The sequence below is a fragment of the Pyrus communis genome, chromosome 16 (genome assembly GCF_041283825.1).
Source record: "Pyrus communis isolate YQ-2024b chromosome 16, ASM4128382v1, whole genome shotgun sequence".
In the NCBI taxonomy this organism is placed as follows: Eukaryota; Viridiplantae; Streptophyta; class Magnoliopsida; order Rosales; family Rosaceae; genus Pyrus; species Pyrus communis.
Genome location: NC_142580.1, coordinates 5429382 through 5446782, shown reverse-complemented (window position 1 = coordinate 5446782; position 17401 = coordinate 5429382). Strand labels below are relative to the sequence as shown.

Genomic DNA, 17401 nt, shown 5'->3' with positions numbered 1-17401 from the left:
ATTGAACCACCAGCGACCCTTTTTATTTCTATCCTTAATTAATCAAAAAAATTTAATAAATATCTATGGAATAATTTTTATTTTTATTTTTTATCAAATCTATGGAATAATTAAATCCCCGTTTCGAGGTGGTGACTGCATTGCATTAAATCCTACGTAACAACACCAACATTGTTTACAATGTGGACGAGACGACGCCGTATATACCGTGGTTTCAACGCGGCGGCTACTCATTTGACAGGCAATGTCTTGAGAAATTTTTTATTGTGACGGGAACATGAGTGATAGATACGTGTTTTTATGTAAGTGGTAAGAAGTTTTATTTTTTAAGTTATTAACTTTTCAACATATATATTTTATCACTTATATAATGATATATGATATATCAACTCGTGTGCCGGTCATATTGAAAATTCTCTTCGCCCTAGGATCAGCATTTACGCTGTGCGCCAGGGGCATTTTCGTATTTCACACAAGCCACGGACCGGGAGTTTATAAACCCCAGTTGTCGATCCTCACCCCCACATTCACGCGGTGGTTCAAAGCTTCCTTCTCCTTCTCTCTCCCTCGATCTTCAAGGTCCCTCTGCGAAAGCTCATCGAAGGTAAATTCCGACTCTCAGATCTTGAATTTCTCTGAATTTAATAGCATTTGTACTTCTCCGTTTGATTTCGGTACTTTTGCGCTCGATTTGGTTTCTAATTTCGCGGTAATTTTGTTGATTACGGTCAGATTTAGCGTTCATTTGTGTTTAATGTGGTCAAATGCTTGAATACCGTGAGATTTGTGTTGATTTTTTTACTGTGATTCGAAGATTACGTGTTCTAATCATTCGGATCTCTAGAATTTTGCTCGAATTTCCACTGCAAAATTTGGCTGTAACTCCAGATCTGCTCGATCTGTTGCTGCATGCTGCATAATTACTAGTTTGAATCCTTCAATTTTGTAATTTTAGTTTCTTGGATGTGAAAATATGAATTGCTAATGATTTACGTTTGGCCTTGCCGGAGTTTGATCTGTTGATGCTAGTGAGTTGGTGTTTTGATATGTAGGGATCCGTAGCCAGAAATGGGGCTTACGTTCACGAAGCTTTTCAGCCGGCTTTTTGCCAAGAAGGAGATGCGAATTCTGATGGTTGGTCTCGATGCCGCTGGTAAGACCACCATCCTCTACAAGCTCAAGCTTGGTGAGATCGTCACAACCATTCCCACCATCGGTGAGTTCCTTCTTCCCCTCCCAAGGCAATCGTGTGCTCATTGTTGTTATGCTAGCTTTGTAGAATATGTCGAGACTTTAACATTGGATGATATTCGTCACTGATCGTGGACATTCTAATCTACTTTTATTAGAATTGTTGATCGTAATGTTTGATATGGTTTCATTGTGAGCTGGTGGAGATGAAAATTTTCAGTCCAAGATGCTAGATAGTTTGGATGGCAACATGTGGCTATATCTAAAATGGTTGTTTTATGGTTGGGAGGCATAGCTTGTGATCTGAAAGCAGGAGAAATTTTTCAGTGTGCCCTGAACATGGGGTGGTACGTCACATGTCATTATACAAGTGGAAGGAAGTTTTATTTTTCTAGTGTCCCTCCACTTGTATAATGTCATGTGGTGTACCAACCTGTGTTCCGGCACATTGAAAATCTCTATGTCTTTATTTTAACCGTTTTGTGAGTTTGTAACTATAAATTGTCACAACTTAACAGCAACGATATTTATGCTAGACTTAAAAGTGTAAAGGCTTTTTCTTCTGCTTTGTTTTCTTTTATTTCGTTCATTTTCTATGTTGTTCCTTTATGAAGTTCATTAGGTTTTGTAATTTTTTTTTTAAGATTTTTGAAAAATATACAATTGTAGGGTTTAATGTGGAGACCGTGGAGTACAAGAACATCAGCTTCACCGTCTGGGATGTCGGGGGTCAGGACAAGGTTAGTTTAGTTCATGTTTCTGAGAGATGTAAAGTTATTTAAAGAAATTTTGGTGATTTCCAAAAGTTTTCTTGACTTGTGGATAACAAGTTTAGAATATCTTGAAAATTGTGGATGACAAGTTGGCAACCTATTTCTTTCCTTTCAGATCCGACCATTGTGGAGGCACTATTTCCAGAACACGCAGGGTCTTATCTTTGTTGTGGACAGCAATGACAGAGACCGTGTTGTTGAGGCAAGGGACGAATTGCATAGGATGTTGAATGAGGTTTGTTGTCATTTTGCTCAAGCGTTTCTATCCATCCTTCTTTGAGTATTCCAGGATGTATTCTGTGCTGATATGTTTTAAAATATCATCCCTTCAACTTCTGGAATTTCCTAGATTTTAGTGTATGAGATTTAGGACTGAAGCCTGTAGTTTATAGGAGATAACGTAAGGTTTTCTATTGATTAGAGATGATAAAGATGCAGTGGCCTAAGTGGCAGCTTCCTGAACTGTGTTAGTATGCTGTTGATGCGTGTTGTGGATATTGACAAAACTAGTTATCCTATTTTCTTACTCTGTTGTTATCGTTGGCTGATTTGCTTTGCTGTATTGGCTTTGAATGGTGTGGCTGAATGATAAACGTTCTTTTCACTGAGTCATATGTGCTTAGTAAGGTCGGTCATGTTAATTTTGAAGAGTGGTTCTCTGGACCTGTTATCTGGAACCTTTCAATACTTCCAGGTTTACCTAATTGATGTTGGAGATACTAGGACAAGTTATTTTATGTTCCATTATTTTGTGTGATTGAAATATCCTGTTTTCAGGATGAACTGCGTGATGCTGTGTTGCTCGTATTTGCTAACAAACAAGATCTTCCCAATGCCATGAATGCTGCTGAAATTACTGATAAGCTTGGCCTCCACTCTCTGAGACAGCGTCACTGGTAATCTTTATGGGATTCCTTGTCCCTCCTGTGATTCATCTTTTTAATTTTTATTTTTTTTAATTAGGTCTAACACCCATTGTATGGTTTTCCAGGTACATCCAGAGCACCTGTGCAACGTCCGGGGAGGGTCTATATGAGGGGCTGGATTGGCTCTCCAACAACATTGCTAACAAGGTATACTTATTCCACCCCCCCCCCCCCCCCCCCACAATTCAGTGGTTTTATATTCCTTCAGAGCGAAGTAGGTGTAATTACCTAACCTTTAATTTATAACCATCATGGCAAGGCTCTCGTGCTGTATGACTTGGTTGACGATCTCTTTTTGGAAATTCTTATATTGTTATTGTTATGTGGCATTTGAATGCTCGTTACGGTTTCTCATACTCGTTGAATTGCAGGCGTGATTGTATCGAGGAGTCATTTTGTGGACCGGAAATTCTGGATGCAGGGGTGAATATTATCTAGTTTTTTATGTTATTGAGACGATTGAATTGTTGAAATCTTCTTCTTGTATTTGTTGTGGGAATGCTGTTTTCATCTAGGACCTTTTTAAATGGGGTTGTATTTCTTTTGGTTGGATTTTGGATTCAATTCTGTTCTGAGTTGTAATTCGATTATTGGATACGCGACTCCTGGATCTGGTTCTGGTTCTGGTTCTGGTTCTGGTTCATTATCTGCTCTGCTGCTCTAACTGAGCTTATGTGAGGGTTTTAATTTCCAAGGCTGTGAGGAAGTAAACTTTCGAATTTTAATTTAAAAGTGATTTCTTTAAACGTATAAATTGCAATTGCTTTTCTAATAAAAAAAAGTGAGGTTTTAGGTTCAATTATCGTGAAAGATGAACTACCCATATAATAAATAACAAGAGAGATTATAAAATAGAGAAAAATAAAACAATAGGTGAGTTCCACAATTAATATATAAAAACTCATTTGTATTAAACTCGCACCGTCAAAAAAAAAAACCCTATGAACTACCGAATGAACGAAAAATAAAATGAGAGAGTCACTCACGCCAAAAGCACTTCCAATGTCCAAATGCGCCGGGGAAAAGAGGCACCAAGGTGACCAAATTTCTTGGTTGCTTTCCCTCATTCTTCTCTCTCTCTCCTCCAAATTGCTTTTGTTTATTTATTAAAAATTTGTGTCCTTCGTCTCTTTCAGAATAGGTCCGATTTACCCAAAGCACTTTTTACATCCGAAGCAGCAATAGGATTATGAGGCTCGTCTCGTTTTTACATCCACCACTTACGCGAAGCAATTCTTTAATGTTGATAACTTGGTGAATCTACACAACACTATATTGTAACAACGTTTTCACCTTTAAGTTTAACTGTTGTAAGTGAGATATTTTATGTTTGATTCTCGTCAAATACGAATTTGAACTTGTTGTGTGTAGCCTATTGCGAGATTTAGTTCACTTCCTCACCCCTTAGTGTAGATATTATCATTTGTTTATTAAAAAAAAAATAAAAAATAAAAAAAACAACAACAACAACAACACTCATAAAAAACAACAACAGCAGGTTGGATGAATATTATGGGCATCTGCAGTAGTCATGCATGCATGCAGATGCATACAAATTAAGACAAGGTTTGTATCCTGCGGCTCTTGCCATGCATGTTTGAGGGGCCTGCATGCTGCATGCACGTCCAGTACTGGCCACTCTTGCCATTTGAACCGAGGACCACTTGTAAATGACTAAACTACAGAAACTAAAAAGCTTGTTTTCAGCATTAAGCTCCCAACTTTTGGCTCTTCCTACTGATGATGGTGTAAAATTATCAGAGAGACGGACCAAAAGCCCCACTTTCAACAACATCAATATTGTTCCCAACTTGGTAATTACTACTTGCACAATTTGTTAGGTGCAAAAGGTCTCGATATTAGTTGGAATGAGATTAGAATATTTAAACTCTTCTTTTCTCATTGATATGGTCGATGTGAGACATCTCAACACGCCCCCTCATGTGAGACCCAATTAGTGGGTCACACGTGGGAGATCCACACATCAACAACCACATGGAGTCAAGGAGACTCACCTTACAAGCGGGGCCAGGGGGACCCACCCATCACGTGGCAGTACAGTACGGGCCCGCTCCCTAGCTCTAATACCATGTAGAATTATCAAAGAGACGGGCCAAAGACCGACTTCCAACAACACTGATAATGTCCCTCACTTGGTAATTACAATCTGCACAATCCGTCAGGTGTGGAGTTTTATCACAAAAGGTATCGGCATTAATTGAAGTGGAGTTAGGATATTTAAACTCTTCTTTTCTCATTGATACGGTCGATGTGGGACATTTCAACAGATGGAAGACCAGTCACCAACATTAACTTATTAGGGTTTCTTCCTTGTTTTATTTCTCTAGAGCTAGGGGCCTAGGACTAAATCCTTCTTGGATCTCTACCTTATTAAAGTTGGCAGGGGAAGATTCCCACTTCCAACAAAGTTTGGTAACTCAATTTAAGTTGTCTACAGAAGCGTCAACTGTGTTGTTTCTATGTATGTCAAACTACTCTTGGATCCAGCACACTTCTCCATAAATCCTTGATAAGATTATACAATTGCTTGATAGGTGAAAGCCTAAAGAACAAATTTTCAATTTTCAAAGTTGGAGCCTCAGTGTCTAATTTGGACTCATAAACCCTAAACCCTAAATCCACTGATTTTCTAGTTGTTTTATGCTAGACTTAAAAGTGTAAAGGCTTATAAAATAGAGAAAAATAAAACAATAGGTGAGTTCCACAATTAATATATAAAACTCATTTGTATTAAACTCGCACCGTCAAAAAAAAAAAACCCTATGAACTACTGAATGAACGAAAAATAGAATGAGAGAGCCACTCACGCCAAAAGCACTTCCAATGTCCAAATGCGCTGGGGAAAAGAGGCACCAAGGTGACCAAATTTCTTGGCTGCTTTCCCTCATTCTTCTCTCTCTCCTCCAAATTGCTTTTGTTTATTTATTAAAAATTTGTGTCCTTCGTCTCTTTCAGAGTAGGTCCGATTTACCTAAAGCACTTTTTACATCCGAAGCAGCAATAGGATTATGAGGCTCGTCTCGTTTTTACATCCACCACTTACGCGAAGCATTTCTTTAATGTTGATAACTTGGTGAATCTACACAACACTATATTGTAACAACGTTTTCATTTTTAAGTTTAACTGTTGTAAGTGAGAGATTTTATGTTTGATTCTCGTCAAATACAAATTTGAACTTGTTGTGTGTAGTCTATTACGAGACTTAACTCACTCCCTCACCCCTTAGTGTAGATATTATCGTTTGTTTAGAGAAAAAAAAAAAACAACAACAACAACAACACTCATAAAAAACAACAGCAGGTTGGATGAATATTATGGGCATCTGCAGTAGTCATGCATGCATGCAAATGCATACAAATTAAGACAAGGTTTGTGTCCTGCGGGCATGCTGCATGCACGTCCAGTACTAGCCACTTTTGCCATTTGAACCGAGGATCACTTGTAAATGACTAAACTACAGAAATTGAAAAGCTTGCTTTCAGCATTAAGCTCCCAACTTTTGGCTCTTCCTGCTAATGATGGTGTAAAATTATCAGAGAGACGGGCCAAAGACCCTACTTCCAACAATATCGATATTGTTCCCAACTTGGTAATTATTACTTGCACAATTCGTCAGGTGCAAAAGGTCTCGGTATTAGTTGGAATGAGGTTAGAATATTTAAACTCTTCTTTTCTCATTGATACGGTCGATGTGAGACATCTCAACACGCCCCCTCACGTGAGAGCCAATTAGTGGGTCACACGTGGGAGATCCACACATCAACAACCACATGGAGTCAAGGAGACTCACCCTACAAGTGGGGCCAAGGGACCCATCATCATCGCGCGAGGCCAAGGGGACCTACCCATCACGTGGCAGTACAGTACGGGCCCGCTCCGTAGCTCTGATACCATGTAGAATTATCAAAGAGACGGGCCAAAGGCCCACTTCCAACAACACTGATAATGTCCCTCACTTGGTAATTACAATCTGCACAATCCGTTAGGTGTGGAGTTTTGTCACAAAAGGTCTCGGTATTAGTTGAAGTGGAGTTAGGATATTTAAACTTTTCTTTTCCCATTGATACGGCCGATGTGAAACATTTCAACATATGGAAGACCAGTCACCAACATTAACTTATTAGGGTTTCTTCCTTGTTTTATTTCTCTAGGGCTAGGGGCCTAGGACTAAATCCTTCTTGGATCTCTACCTTATTAAAGTTGGCAGGGGAAGATTCCCACTTCCAACAAAGTTTGGTAACTCAATTTAAGTTGTCTACAGAAGCGTCAACTGTGTTGTTTCTATGTATGTCAAACAACTCTTGGAGGCCAGTCCACTTCTCCATAAATCCTTGATAAGATTATACAATTGCTTGATAGGTGAAAGCCTAAAGAACAAATTTTCAATTTTCAAAGTTGGAGCCTCAGTGTCTAATTTGGACTCATAAACCCTAAACCCTAAATCCACTGATTTTCTTTGTAGTAGTAGTTTTAATAAAGTTTTGGTAGACAAAATTTCTGATATTTTTAACTTCTGCGCATTTTGTTTGAGAGCTTGGGCTTTGTAGGAATAATATAAAAAAAAACAAAAAAAAAAAAAGATCGACCAAGCAAGAAGCATATTGCCCTTACTTTATCTTTTGCTTTTTTTTTTTTTTTTTTTTTTTTAAGGCAGGACAGGGCCCAATCGCCCTGTACTGTGCTGCGCAATTCCTGGGGATGATACATACATACATACATACATACATATATATATATATATATATATTACATGATTCAACAGGCAGTTTTTGCATATTTATCCATAGATAAGATGACTTTATAACTGCAAGTAAATTAATCAAAGGAAGAGATGGTTCTGTATCAGCAGATAGCAAGCGTCGCTTTCTTGGAACGTTCTTCATGTTCTAAATTACAAACTTTTCATTAAGTAGCTTACCCTATATATATTTAATCAAAACATCATATCAACCATTAATGTATTTAATCAAAACATCATATCAACCATTAATATATATTTAATCAAACGTCAACAATATGTGAAACTTTTAATGACGTCGGTGACATCTCAACGAAGGAAAACAATTTTGTATCTGCCTCCTCCAGAATTCGTTGTTGAATATTTTTTAGATTTGTTTTTGGGTATTTAAAATGCTACATACATACTTTTCAAGATATTGCAGTATGCATGTAAGAAAGCAAACCATGGGAAACAAAATTTTTTACTTTACAGTGTGCTGAAGTCTGCTTGCAGTAAAATCTCAAAAGAAAAAAAGAAACATAAAAGCTAACCCTAATTCTTCTCAGTCACGATTAATAACAAATCACAACAGTAGCATTACTCGTCACTCAAACTGTATTTATATTACTTTGCTTAAGGACTAACTCTAAGGAACAACTTGTGACGGATCCAAAAAATAATATTAGGGGGTTCAATAAGAATAGCGCGCAAATTTTTTTACCATAAATAGCATGCATATCCCAATTTCATCGAATCTTGGTAGGTCTGAAGTTATTTGGAAAGGCATAATGCAAACCTGTTAATGCCACATTTGCGAGGGTAACTAACTTATTCTAAGGCTATTTCCATATGAATGCTTAACAAAGAAACACACTTATCTTGAACACACTAACAATGTTTGATATCATTGCATCCCATTAATATGTTTGTCTAAGAATGGTGATGCTTTATTATTCACTGAGATCACCATTTCATTCACTCTTCTTTCAGACATTTTATCAAAAGGGCATGTATAAAGCCAACTCTAATCTTCAAAAGGGAAGCACCTAAGGTATCCATGGACATTCATTGAAGTTTGGAGGGTTAGCACTCAAGGTATCCATGGATGTTCACCGAAGTTCGGGGGGTCAACTGACCCCCTGCCCCTCAATGCACCTGCCACTTAGTACCACGGTCTAATAATATTAATCTTCAGCTGTAAGTAAAAGGTTTTAGGTTTGATTCTCACCAAAGATTTATTTGAACCACATTATTACTAGTCTATCGTAAGTCTAAACCTACCCCCTCCCCTAGTCTAAATAATATCATTTTTTTTCAAAAAAAAAAAAGAAAAAAAAAACTCTGACGAACAACCAAGTGCATGCAGTGTAATTAATCCAAGTTTCTACTAGTGTATGAAATGTCAAACAAATATATACCATTCTTAAACACAAAAATTAAGGGTTTGATTATTCAGTACGGACAAAAAATATAACTTAATTTGACGACAGGGATTCATGCACATGCATGGTCTCAACCATACTAATTTCTCCAACATTTTTTTGGTACTTCCCTTCCTTTCTCGTTGTTGGTATAGAGGAATACACCAAATTAAGGTCAATTAATCAGTAATCTTCCCAATCATTAAGCTAGCTAGTCAATCTTTGCGATTACTGTTAAACTTTCTCATCAAAATAAAAACCCCACATCTGATTTTTCCTTGATAAGGGCATCATTAATTTCTAAGTTACTAAAAGCATGCATGATGTATGTGTTTCACCAAAAGAAAGCTGGTGTGTTAATCATGTCTTAAGTTGTTTCACCTTGAAAAAAAAATTAGAATTTGGTTAATAATAATATATAAGCTCTTCAGGCAAGCTTTGTGTTTGGGAAAGAATAATACACTAAATTTATCTGTACTATGAAAAAAGATTTGAAAATATATGCTAAACTCATCTCTCTAGTACTAATCATGTTTTAGAAGTTGATGGATGCTACTGAGCAGCTGAGCTTAAGCCTCGAAACAAACCTCTCCAAGTTATAAAAGAAAAATCGTAGTATTGTTAGGTCTCATCTGCAATTAATATTAGAGATCTGTCATAGAATTAGATGAGACCAAACTACAGAATGCTTATTTAAAAATAATCTTTTACATGACTTGGTCAAAGGCCCCACTTCAACCGACTACTCCACCCTTTGATGCTAACTTTCTTGAAGATATATTTTCCACAAAGAAAAATTACTCCCACTTGAAGCCTAATGCATTTTCCCCATTGCAAGTAACTACATAGTATTATATATATTTTCTATTGACCATGACCTTATTACCTCCCATTAATCTCAGCCGTCCATCTTGATACTTGATGATAAGGCTACCCTAGATGAATGGTGGGTTTGAACAGAAAACATTGTTCGTTCATTCTTTCTTGTTTTTTATTTCCCTCCAACACCATCATATACCTCAACAAAAACATTATTTATAAAAACAAACTTGGACCATACTTTGCATTTGGGTTTCATTTGGGGTTCATCTTACATGCATTTAGTCCTCATTTGTTTATATAAGGCATCCAAGGGGCAGATTACAACCCAGAACCAAAGGTTAGTGGGGGGTGGCTTCCTCAGTGTAGCTAATTTACTTTCCCCACACTCCTCATTTCTCAACACACCCAGAAGTTCCAGGCAATGGCACCCCCAGAAGTTCCAGCTGATGATGTGTTCCAGTCCACAAGGAAAGTCTCAACGCTCACTACTACTACTACAGGCTGCTCCAAGAGGGCATTTGTGACGTTTTTAGCTGGAGATGGTGATTATTTCAAAGGGGTTGTGGGTTTGGCTAAGGGCTTGCGCAAAGTTAGGAGTGAGTACGCTCTTGTGGTTGCGATATTACCGAACGTGCCAGAGGAGCACCGTGAGATTTTACGTTCTCAGGGTTGTATTGTTCATGAGATCGAACCTCTACTATGTCATTAACTACTCCAAGCTCCGTATTTGGAACGTAAGTACGTAAAACCATAGAACATATTGATATTTATCATGATAATGTATCAGATATCTAATATGTTATATTGTTAGACTGTTGATTGAAACTAGTCTACCAATGATTTAAACATAATACATCAGACTGTGTGGTGAACAATACATCACTCAGGCACTCTCTTAGGGTTACAGTAAATATGTATATACATTTGAGTATATGGAACTTATGCATATATGCAGTTTGAGGAGTACAGCAAAATGATATATTTGGATGCGGATATCCAAGTGTTTGAGAACATTGATCATCTGTTTGATACGCCTGATGGCTACTTCTATGCTGTGATGGACTGCTTCTGTGAGAAAACATGGAGTCACTCACCACAATACACAATCGGGTATTGCCAGCAGTGCCCTGACAAGGTTTCATGGCCTGCTTGTAAAACCTTGTTTGAATGACAATGAGATCACAACTGGACTACTTGTGTGGCGCATAACTAGTTGTACTGGTTGTGTGAAACACGAGAAGTTTGAGAGCCCTAATGCGATAAGAGTCATGGAGTTTCATGTATTGCAGCTGTCCTAGTTTCGATCCTTATCTGATATACACTAGTATATCAAGTCATGATGGGACTAAAACTCTTTGAGATAGAGATCAACACTCCTTCTGTTAATAGGCTGGACCGAGTGGATCTCTATCGATGAATGATTGTATAAATAGTTGAAGTCCCTGCTTCTACACTAGGGCTTCCGTGATATCTAAAACCCTATTCACTTAGAGAGAAGTATTAACGAGTGTTGGAAGTAGAAGACTTCATCTGTTGCTCTCAGAATGGCGATACCTCCAGGTAAGTTGGTTTCTTGTACTGCACGAGATGGTCCTTCAGTTACTGAAGCGTATATGTTTATGGTAATCCTAATGTCGTGTTGGTTTGCTATGCAGTTGTAGTTTGATTCTTTATATTACTGCTTACATGTGGTATCAGAGCCAACCCAACATGGCTAGGGTTCCTTAATCAGTATATGGTTAACTCTCGATATTAATACATGCAAATATGTTTTTGATCCTGTGTCATTAAAATGCTTCCGCTGCATACTGACAATTGTTTGCATGGTCACTATATGTAATCAACTATTGCTGTGGATACCTCCAGATTGTGTTTGCTATCATGTGCAGAGAAGATCATTTAAAACATGGTTACGATACTGGAATACTCAACCAATAAGAACTTTTGGATTCACATTCTATTTATCAAAACCAAATGGACAAATAAGATTTGAATCATAAACAAGGATCTCAACATCTAATCTGCTCAAAAGTGTTTAGTTTGTTGATTTTGGCTTGTTGTCTAAAGAGTCAAACATGTGATTCATCTGTATTAAGTGAATAATAATCTGCTCAAAAGTGTTTATTTATTCAAGTTAAACAAATGAATCAATGTATAGTGAAGTATTGAATTGACAAGATTACATTCTTCATCTGCTCAAAAGTGTTGGAGTTATGTAAACTGCCCTTGTATTCAATATTTTGGCTATGCAAATCTAGTATAAATGGTTTCTGTCCAAAGATGATACTGTGCTTATACGATTATGTGTTAGGAAAAGATTAAGTATCATTTTCCGTCTATTTGTTGATACTTAGATGACTAACAACTGTTAGAATTAATGTTTGGTTTTGCAGCTCCTCACATGACATCCCTCAATTTCAACAATATTGAGACCTTGACCGGTTCTAACAACAAGAAGTGGAAGGAGGATGTTGAAATGGTTCTTGGGCTTATGGATCTCGATTTGGCATTAAGGGAGGAAAAACCTGCAGCTATCACTGCAGAGAGCACAGCAGATCATAAAGCAAAGGTTGAGAAGTGGGAGAGAACAAATCGGATGTCACTGATGATTATGAGGAAAGCAATGGCTCCATCAGTTAAAGGGGGTGTTCCAAAACAAGATAATGCAAAAGACTTCTTGGCTGCAGTTGGGGAAAAGTTTAAAGAGTCTGACAAGGCAGAAACTGGGACTTTTCTAACTCAAATTACTACAATGAAATTTGATGGTGAGGGAAGTGTCAGGGAACACATTCTGAAGATGGTTGATCTTGCTCAAAAGTTGAAAGACCTTGAAGTACCCATGACTGATCAGTTCCTAGTTCATATGGCTTTGAACTCCCTGCCTTCAAAATATGGGCAGCTCAAAGTTTCGTATAACACTCAGAAGGTTAAATGGGGCATTGATGAACTGATCACTATGTGTGCACAAGAAGAAGATCGGCTCAGGAATGACAAATCAGTGGATGTAAATTTTGTGCAAGGAGAAAAACGCAAAAGGGACTTCACTCAAGGTTCAACCGTGGCTGCTGGTAAGAAGAAGAAGAAAGAAATTTCTTCTTCATTTAAAAATGCTAACATCATCTCTAAAGGATCTCATAAAATTAAAACTGCTAATGTCGAAACTGAGAAAGAAAATGAGTGTTATTTTTGCAAAGAAACAGGTCACTTAAGAAAGAATTGCAATGGCTTCAAGAATTGGCTTGTTAAGAAAGGTAATGAAATAAATGTTTTTGTGTGTGTTGAGACCAATCTAGTTTATATTCCTCCTAATAGTTGGTGGTTTGACACGGGCTGTTCTATTCACATAACCAATTCCTTGCAGGGCTTCTCAAAAACAAGGGTGATAAACAATGAAGTCTACAATGTCTATGTGGGGAATGGGAGCAAAGTTGCTGTCGAATCCATAGGAAGTGTCAAATTAGTTCTTTCCTCTAGCTTTATTTTAGAATTAAGTCCAGTACTTTATGTACCTTCCATGCGAAGGAATTTAATTTCTGCATCTAAGTTAGTTAAGTCCGGCTTTACATTTGTGGGTGACAGTCAAAGTGTAAAGTTTTTCCATTCAAATGATTCGAATAAATTGCTTGGTGAGGCTAATCTCAAAGTTGATATGTGGCAAATGAATTGTACTTATGAGATTGAATGTTTTAATGTTCAAAGTGTTGGTTCTAAACAAGTGCTCTCTCATGCAAAAACCTCAATGCTTTGGCACAATAGGTTGGGGCACATCTCTAAAGAAAGGATCATCACACTTACAAAACAAGACTTGTTGCCACAACTTGATTTCAGCAACTTTAAAGAGTGTATTAACTGTTTTAAGGGAAAGCTCACTAATACTAGGAAAATAGGGTCAAACCGTAGCCAATGTCTATTAGAAATCATACATACTGACATTTGTGGACCTTTTCCAATTAAAACCATCTGTGGAAAATCATATTTCATAATCTTCATCGATGATTTTTCACGGTTTGCATATATTTTCCTTATTTCTGAAAAGTCTGAAGCCTTGCAATGTTTTAAAACATTTCATTTGGAAGTTGAAAAACAACTGGACAAACACATTAAGATTGTGAGATCCGATAGAGGTGGTGAGTATTTTGGCAGGTTCACTGAGGCTGGACAACACAAAGGACCTTTTGCAACTTATCTTGAACAAAATGGCATCGTGGCTCAGTACACTACACCTGGGACCCCGCATCAAAATGGAGTTGCTGAACGAAGGAATCGAACCCTCAAAGACATGATCAGATCCATGTTTGCACATTCAAAGCTTCCAATGTTTCTCTGGGGAGAAGCATTGAAAACTGCAAACTATATATTGAATCGGGTACCAAGCAAGTCAGTGGACAAGATTCCATTCGAAGCTTGGACTGGAAGGAAACCGAGTTTTAACCACTTTCATGTATGGGGTTGCAATGCCGAGGCCAGATTTTATAATCCAACAGAGAAGAAACTTGATCCAAGAACCATCAGTTGCAAATTTATTGGGTATTCTGAGAAGTCTAAAGGGTATAAATTCTATTGCCCTAACAGTCACTCGAGGGTCATGGAAACACATAATGCACGATTTCTTGAAGATGAGGATGAGACTGACTTCAGTAACTTACCAGCTCCATCCCCAGATTTCGAAGAAATCCCACTTGCCAGTGTGTTGCCTGATCAGCACGCATCCACTCTCATTATTCCCATGCAGCCACGTCCTCTTCATAGGAGTTTACATATGTCCCATGAAGATGAGACAGCAAATGAGGATCACATGGCCTGTGCAGATGTCCAAGAAAGTGAAGTACATGCACCTGTACAAACAACTGAAGAAGATCTCATAAATGCTCCAGTCACTACAAGGTTGGAATCGAATGTTCGCAAATCACAGCGAGTATGTAAAGCAGTATTATTGCCTGATTTCGTGTACCTAAATGAGGCAGAATACACTATAGGAGATGAAGATGATCCCTTGTCCTACAATCAAGCAATATCAAGTGCACGATCAACGTTATGGAAACAAGCCATGCATGAAGAACTGGAATCTATGGAGAAAAACAATGTGTGGAGTCTAGTTCCACAGCCAACTGGGACAACAAAAATCATTGGTTGCAGGTGGGTGTTCAAGACAAAACGAGACTCACAAGGCAACATTGACAAACACAAAGCAAGACTAGTAGCGAAGGGTTTTACACAAAGGGAAGGAATTGACTACAATGAGACGTTTTCTCCAGTCTCAACAAAAGATTCCATGAGAATAATCCTAGCTATCACGGCACACTTTGATTTAGAACTTCACCAAATGGATGTCAAGACGGCATTTCTGAATGTAGACCTTGAAGAAGATATCTACATGCAACAAGCACCTGGATTTGTTGAAAGGGGGAAAGAAACGATGGTTTGTAAGTTGAATAAGTCTATATACGGCTTAAAACAAGCCTCGAGGCAATGGAATAAGAAATTTGATCAGGTAATGGCAGCTTCAGGTTTTCAAGAAAACGAAATGGATGAGTGTATTTATCTGAAAGTCCTTGGGTCAAAGGTCATATTCTTAGTGTTGTATGTGGACGATATATTATTAGCTAGCTCCGATATGTCTCTACTACAGACAACTAAGAGTATGCTCATTCAAAACTTTGACATGAAGGACTTGGGGGAAGCTCGATTCGTTTTGGGAATAGAAATTGTAAGAGATCGTGCTAAGAAGTCTCTTGGTCTCTCCCAAAGGCAGTACATCGACAGAGTCACTAAAAGATTCAATATGGACAAGTGTTCGAATGGAGAATTGCCTATTGGCAAAGGAGACAAACTGAGCAGTGATCAATGTCCCAAAAATGAATTAGAGAATGAGGGAATGAAGGATAAGCCATATGCATCTCTTGTAGGGAGTCTTATGTATGCCCAGGTATGCACAAGACCGGACCTGACTTTTGCAGTAAGTGTGCTAGGAAGGTTTCAATCAAATCCTGGTACAGCACATTGGGTTGCAGCGAAAAAGGTACTGAGGTATCTTAAAAGAACAAGAGATTTCATGTTAACTTACAGTTATGTGGATAAGCTGGAGTTGGTGGGATTCACAGATTCAGACTTGGCAGGATGTGTGGACGACAGAAAATCGACGAATGGTTACATTTTTCTGTTGGCTAATGGAGCAGTATCGTGGAAAAGTGCAAAACAGAAGGGTATTGCATCTTCAACCATGGAAGCTGAGTTTATAGGGTGCTATGCAGCAACTCAACAAGCTGTTTGGCTTAAAAACATGGTGAGAGGATTGGAAATCATTGACAATGTTGACAGGCCCCTCAAGTTGTATTGTGACAACAAAGCTGCAGTTTTCTTTTCAAAGAATAACAAAAGGTCATATGCTAGTAGATTGATGGATATTAAGTACTTAAAAGTGAGAGATGAAGTGAAGAAGGAGACTGTCGAAATTGAGTACATCCACACAAGCTTAATGGTAGCTGACCCGATGACAAAGGCCCTACCAGTGGGAGTCTTCAAGAAACATGTCTTCAACATGGGAGTGAAAGAACTCTTTGATTCTGTTGATGAGTGGGAGTAAGCACTCCATGAACTACGTAGGGTTTATTGCAGTTATCTTTATTGTTATTGTCGACAGTTGTTAATTATTATTGACTTGTTTGAATAGCTGATTATGCTTTGTCAAACGACTTTGGTACTGGAATCATTTCAGTTTGTTATGTGGAACTGATATCTGACGGTACAAATTATCAGTTCTCAACATCATGACTCGTAAAGGTGGCATAGTGTTTTCATGATAAATATGTATGTGATCACAGAGTGCAAAGTGCAAGCAATGCGTGCTTTGTTTTCTGTGGTCCTATATTTTTCTTAAAAATGACAAGTCACTGAGTAGGATCAGTTGCAAGCTTTTTGTGAACTCAATGATCATCGTGATTCTTATTGTGTTGAGGCATATCATTGACATTCAAGTGGGAGAATGTAAAACCTTGTTTGAATGACAATGAGATCACAACTGGACTACTTGTGTGGCGCATAACTGGTTGTACTGGTTGTGTGAAACACGAGAAGTTTGAGAGCCCTAATGCGATAAGAGTCATGGAGTTTCATGTATTGCAGCTGTCCTAGTTTCGATCCTTATCTGATATACACTAGTATATCAAGTCATGATGGGACTAAAACTCTTTGAGATAGAGATCAACACTCCTTCTGTTAATAGGCTGGACCGAGTGGATCTCTATCGATGAATGATTGTATAAATAGTTGAAGTCCCTGCTTCCACACTAGGGCTTCCGTGATATCTAAAACCCTATTCACTTATAGAGAAGTATTAACGAGTGTTGGAAGTAGAAGACTTCATCTGTTGCTCTCAGAATGGCGATACCTCCAGGTAAGTTGGTTTCTTGTACTGCACGGGATGGTCCTTCAGTTACTGAAGCGTATATGTTTATGGTAATCCTAATGTCGTGTTGGTTTGCTATGCAGTTGTAGTTTGATTCTTTATATTACTGCTTACACTGCTG

General features: G+C 38.0%; 2 protein-coding genes across 2 annotated transcripts; both read left to right on the top strand.

Moving 5' to 3' along the window:
* Positions 1 to 465: 465 nt before the first annotated feature.
* LOC137731611 (ADP-ribosylation factor 2) lies at positions 466 to 3514 on the top strand. The gene is made up of 7 exons (XM_068470768.2): positions 466 to 604; positions 1053 to 1216; positions 1861 to 1931; positions 2080 to 2199; positions 2742 to 2860; positions 2956 to 3037; positions 3262 to 3514. Exons 2-7 carry the CDS (start codon positions 1069 to 1071, stop codon positions 3265 to 3267), a joined length of 546 nt encoding a protein of 181 aa, XP_068326869.1. The 5' UTR covers positions 466 to 604; positions 1053 to 1068; the 3' UTR covers positions 3268 to 3514.
* An 8722-nt stretch (positions 3515 to 12236) lies between these two features.
* LOC148689861 (uncharacterized) lies at positions 12237 to 13545 on the top strand. Its single transcript, XM_088688089.1, has 2 exons — positions 12237 to 13126; positions 13237 to 13545. The coding sequence occupies exons 1-2, from the start codon at positions 12253 to 12255 to the stop codon at positions 13266 to 13268; spliced, it is 906 nt and encodes a 301-aa protein (XP_088544215.1). The 5' UTR covers positions 12237 to 12252; the 3' UTR covers positions 13269 to 13545.
* Positions 13546 to 17401: the final 3856 nt, after the last annotated feature.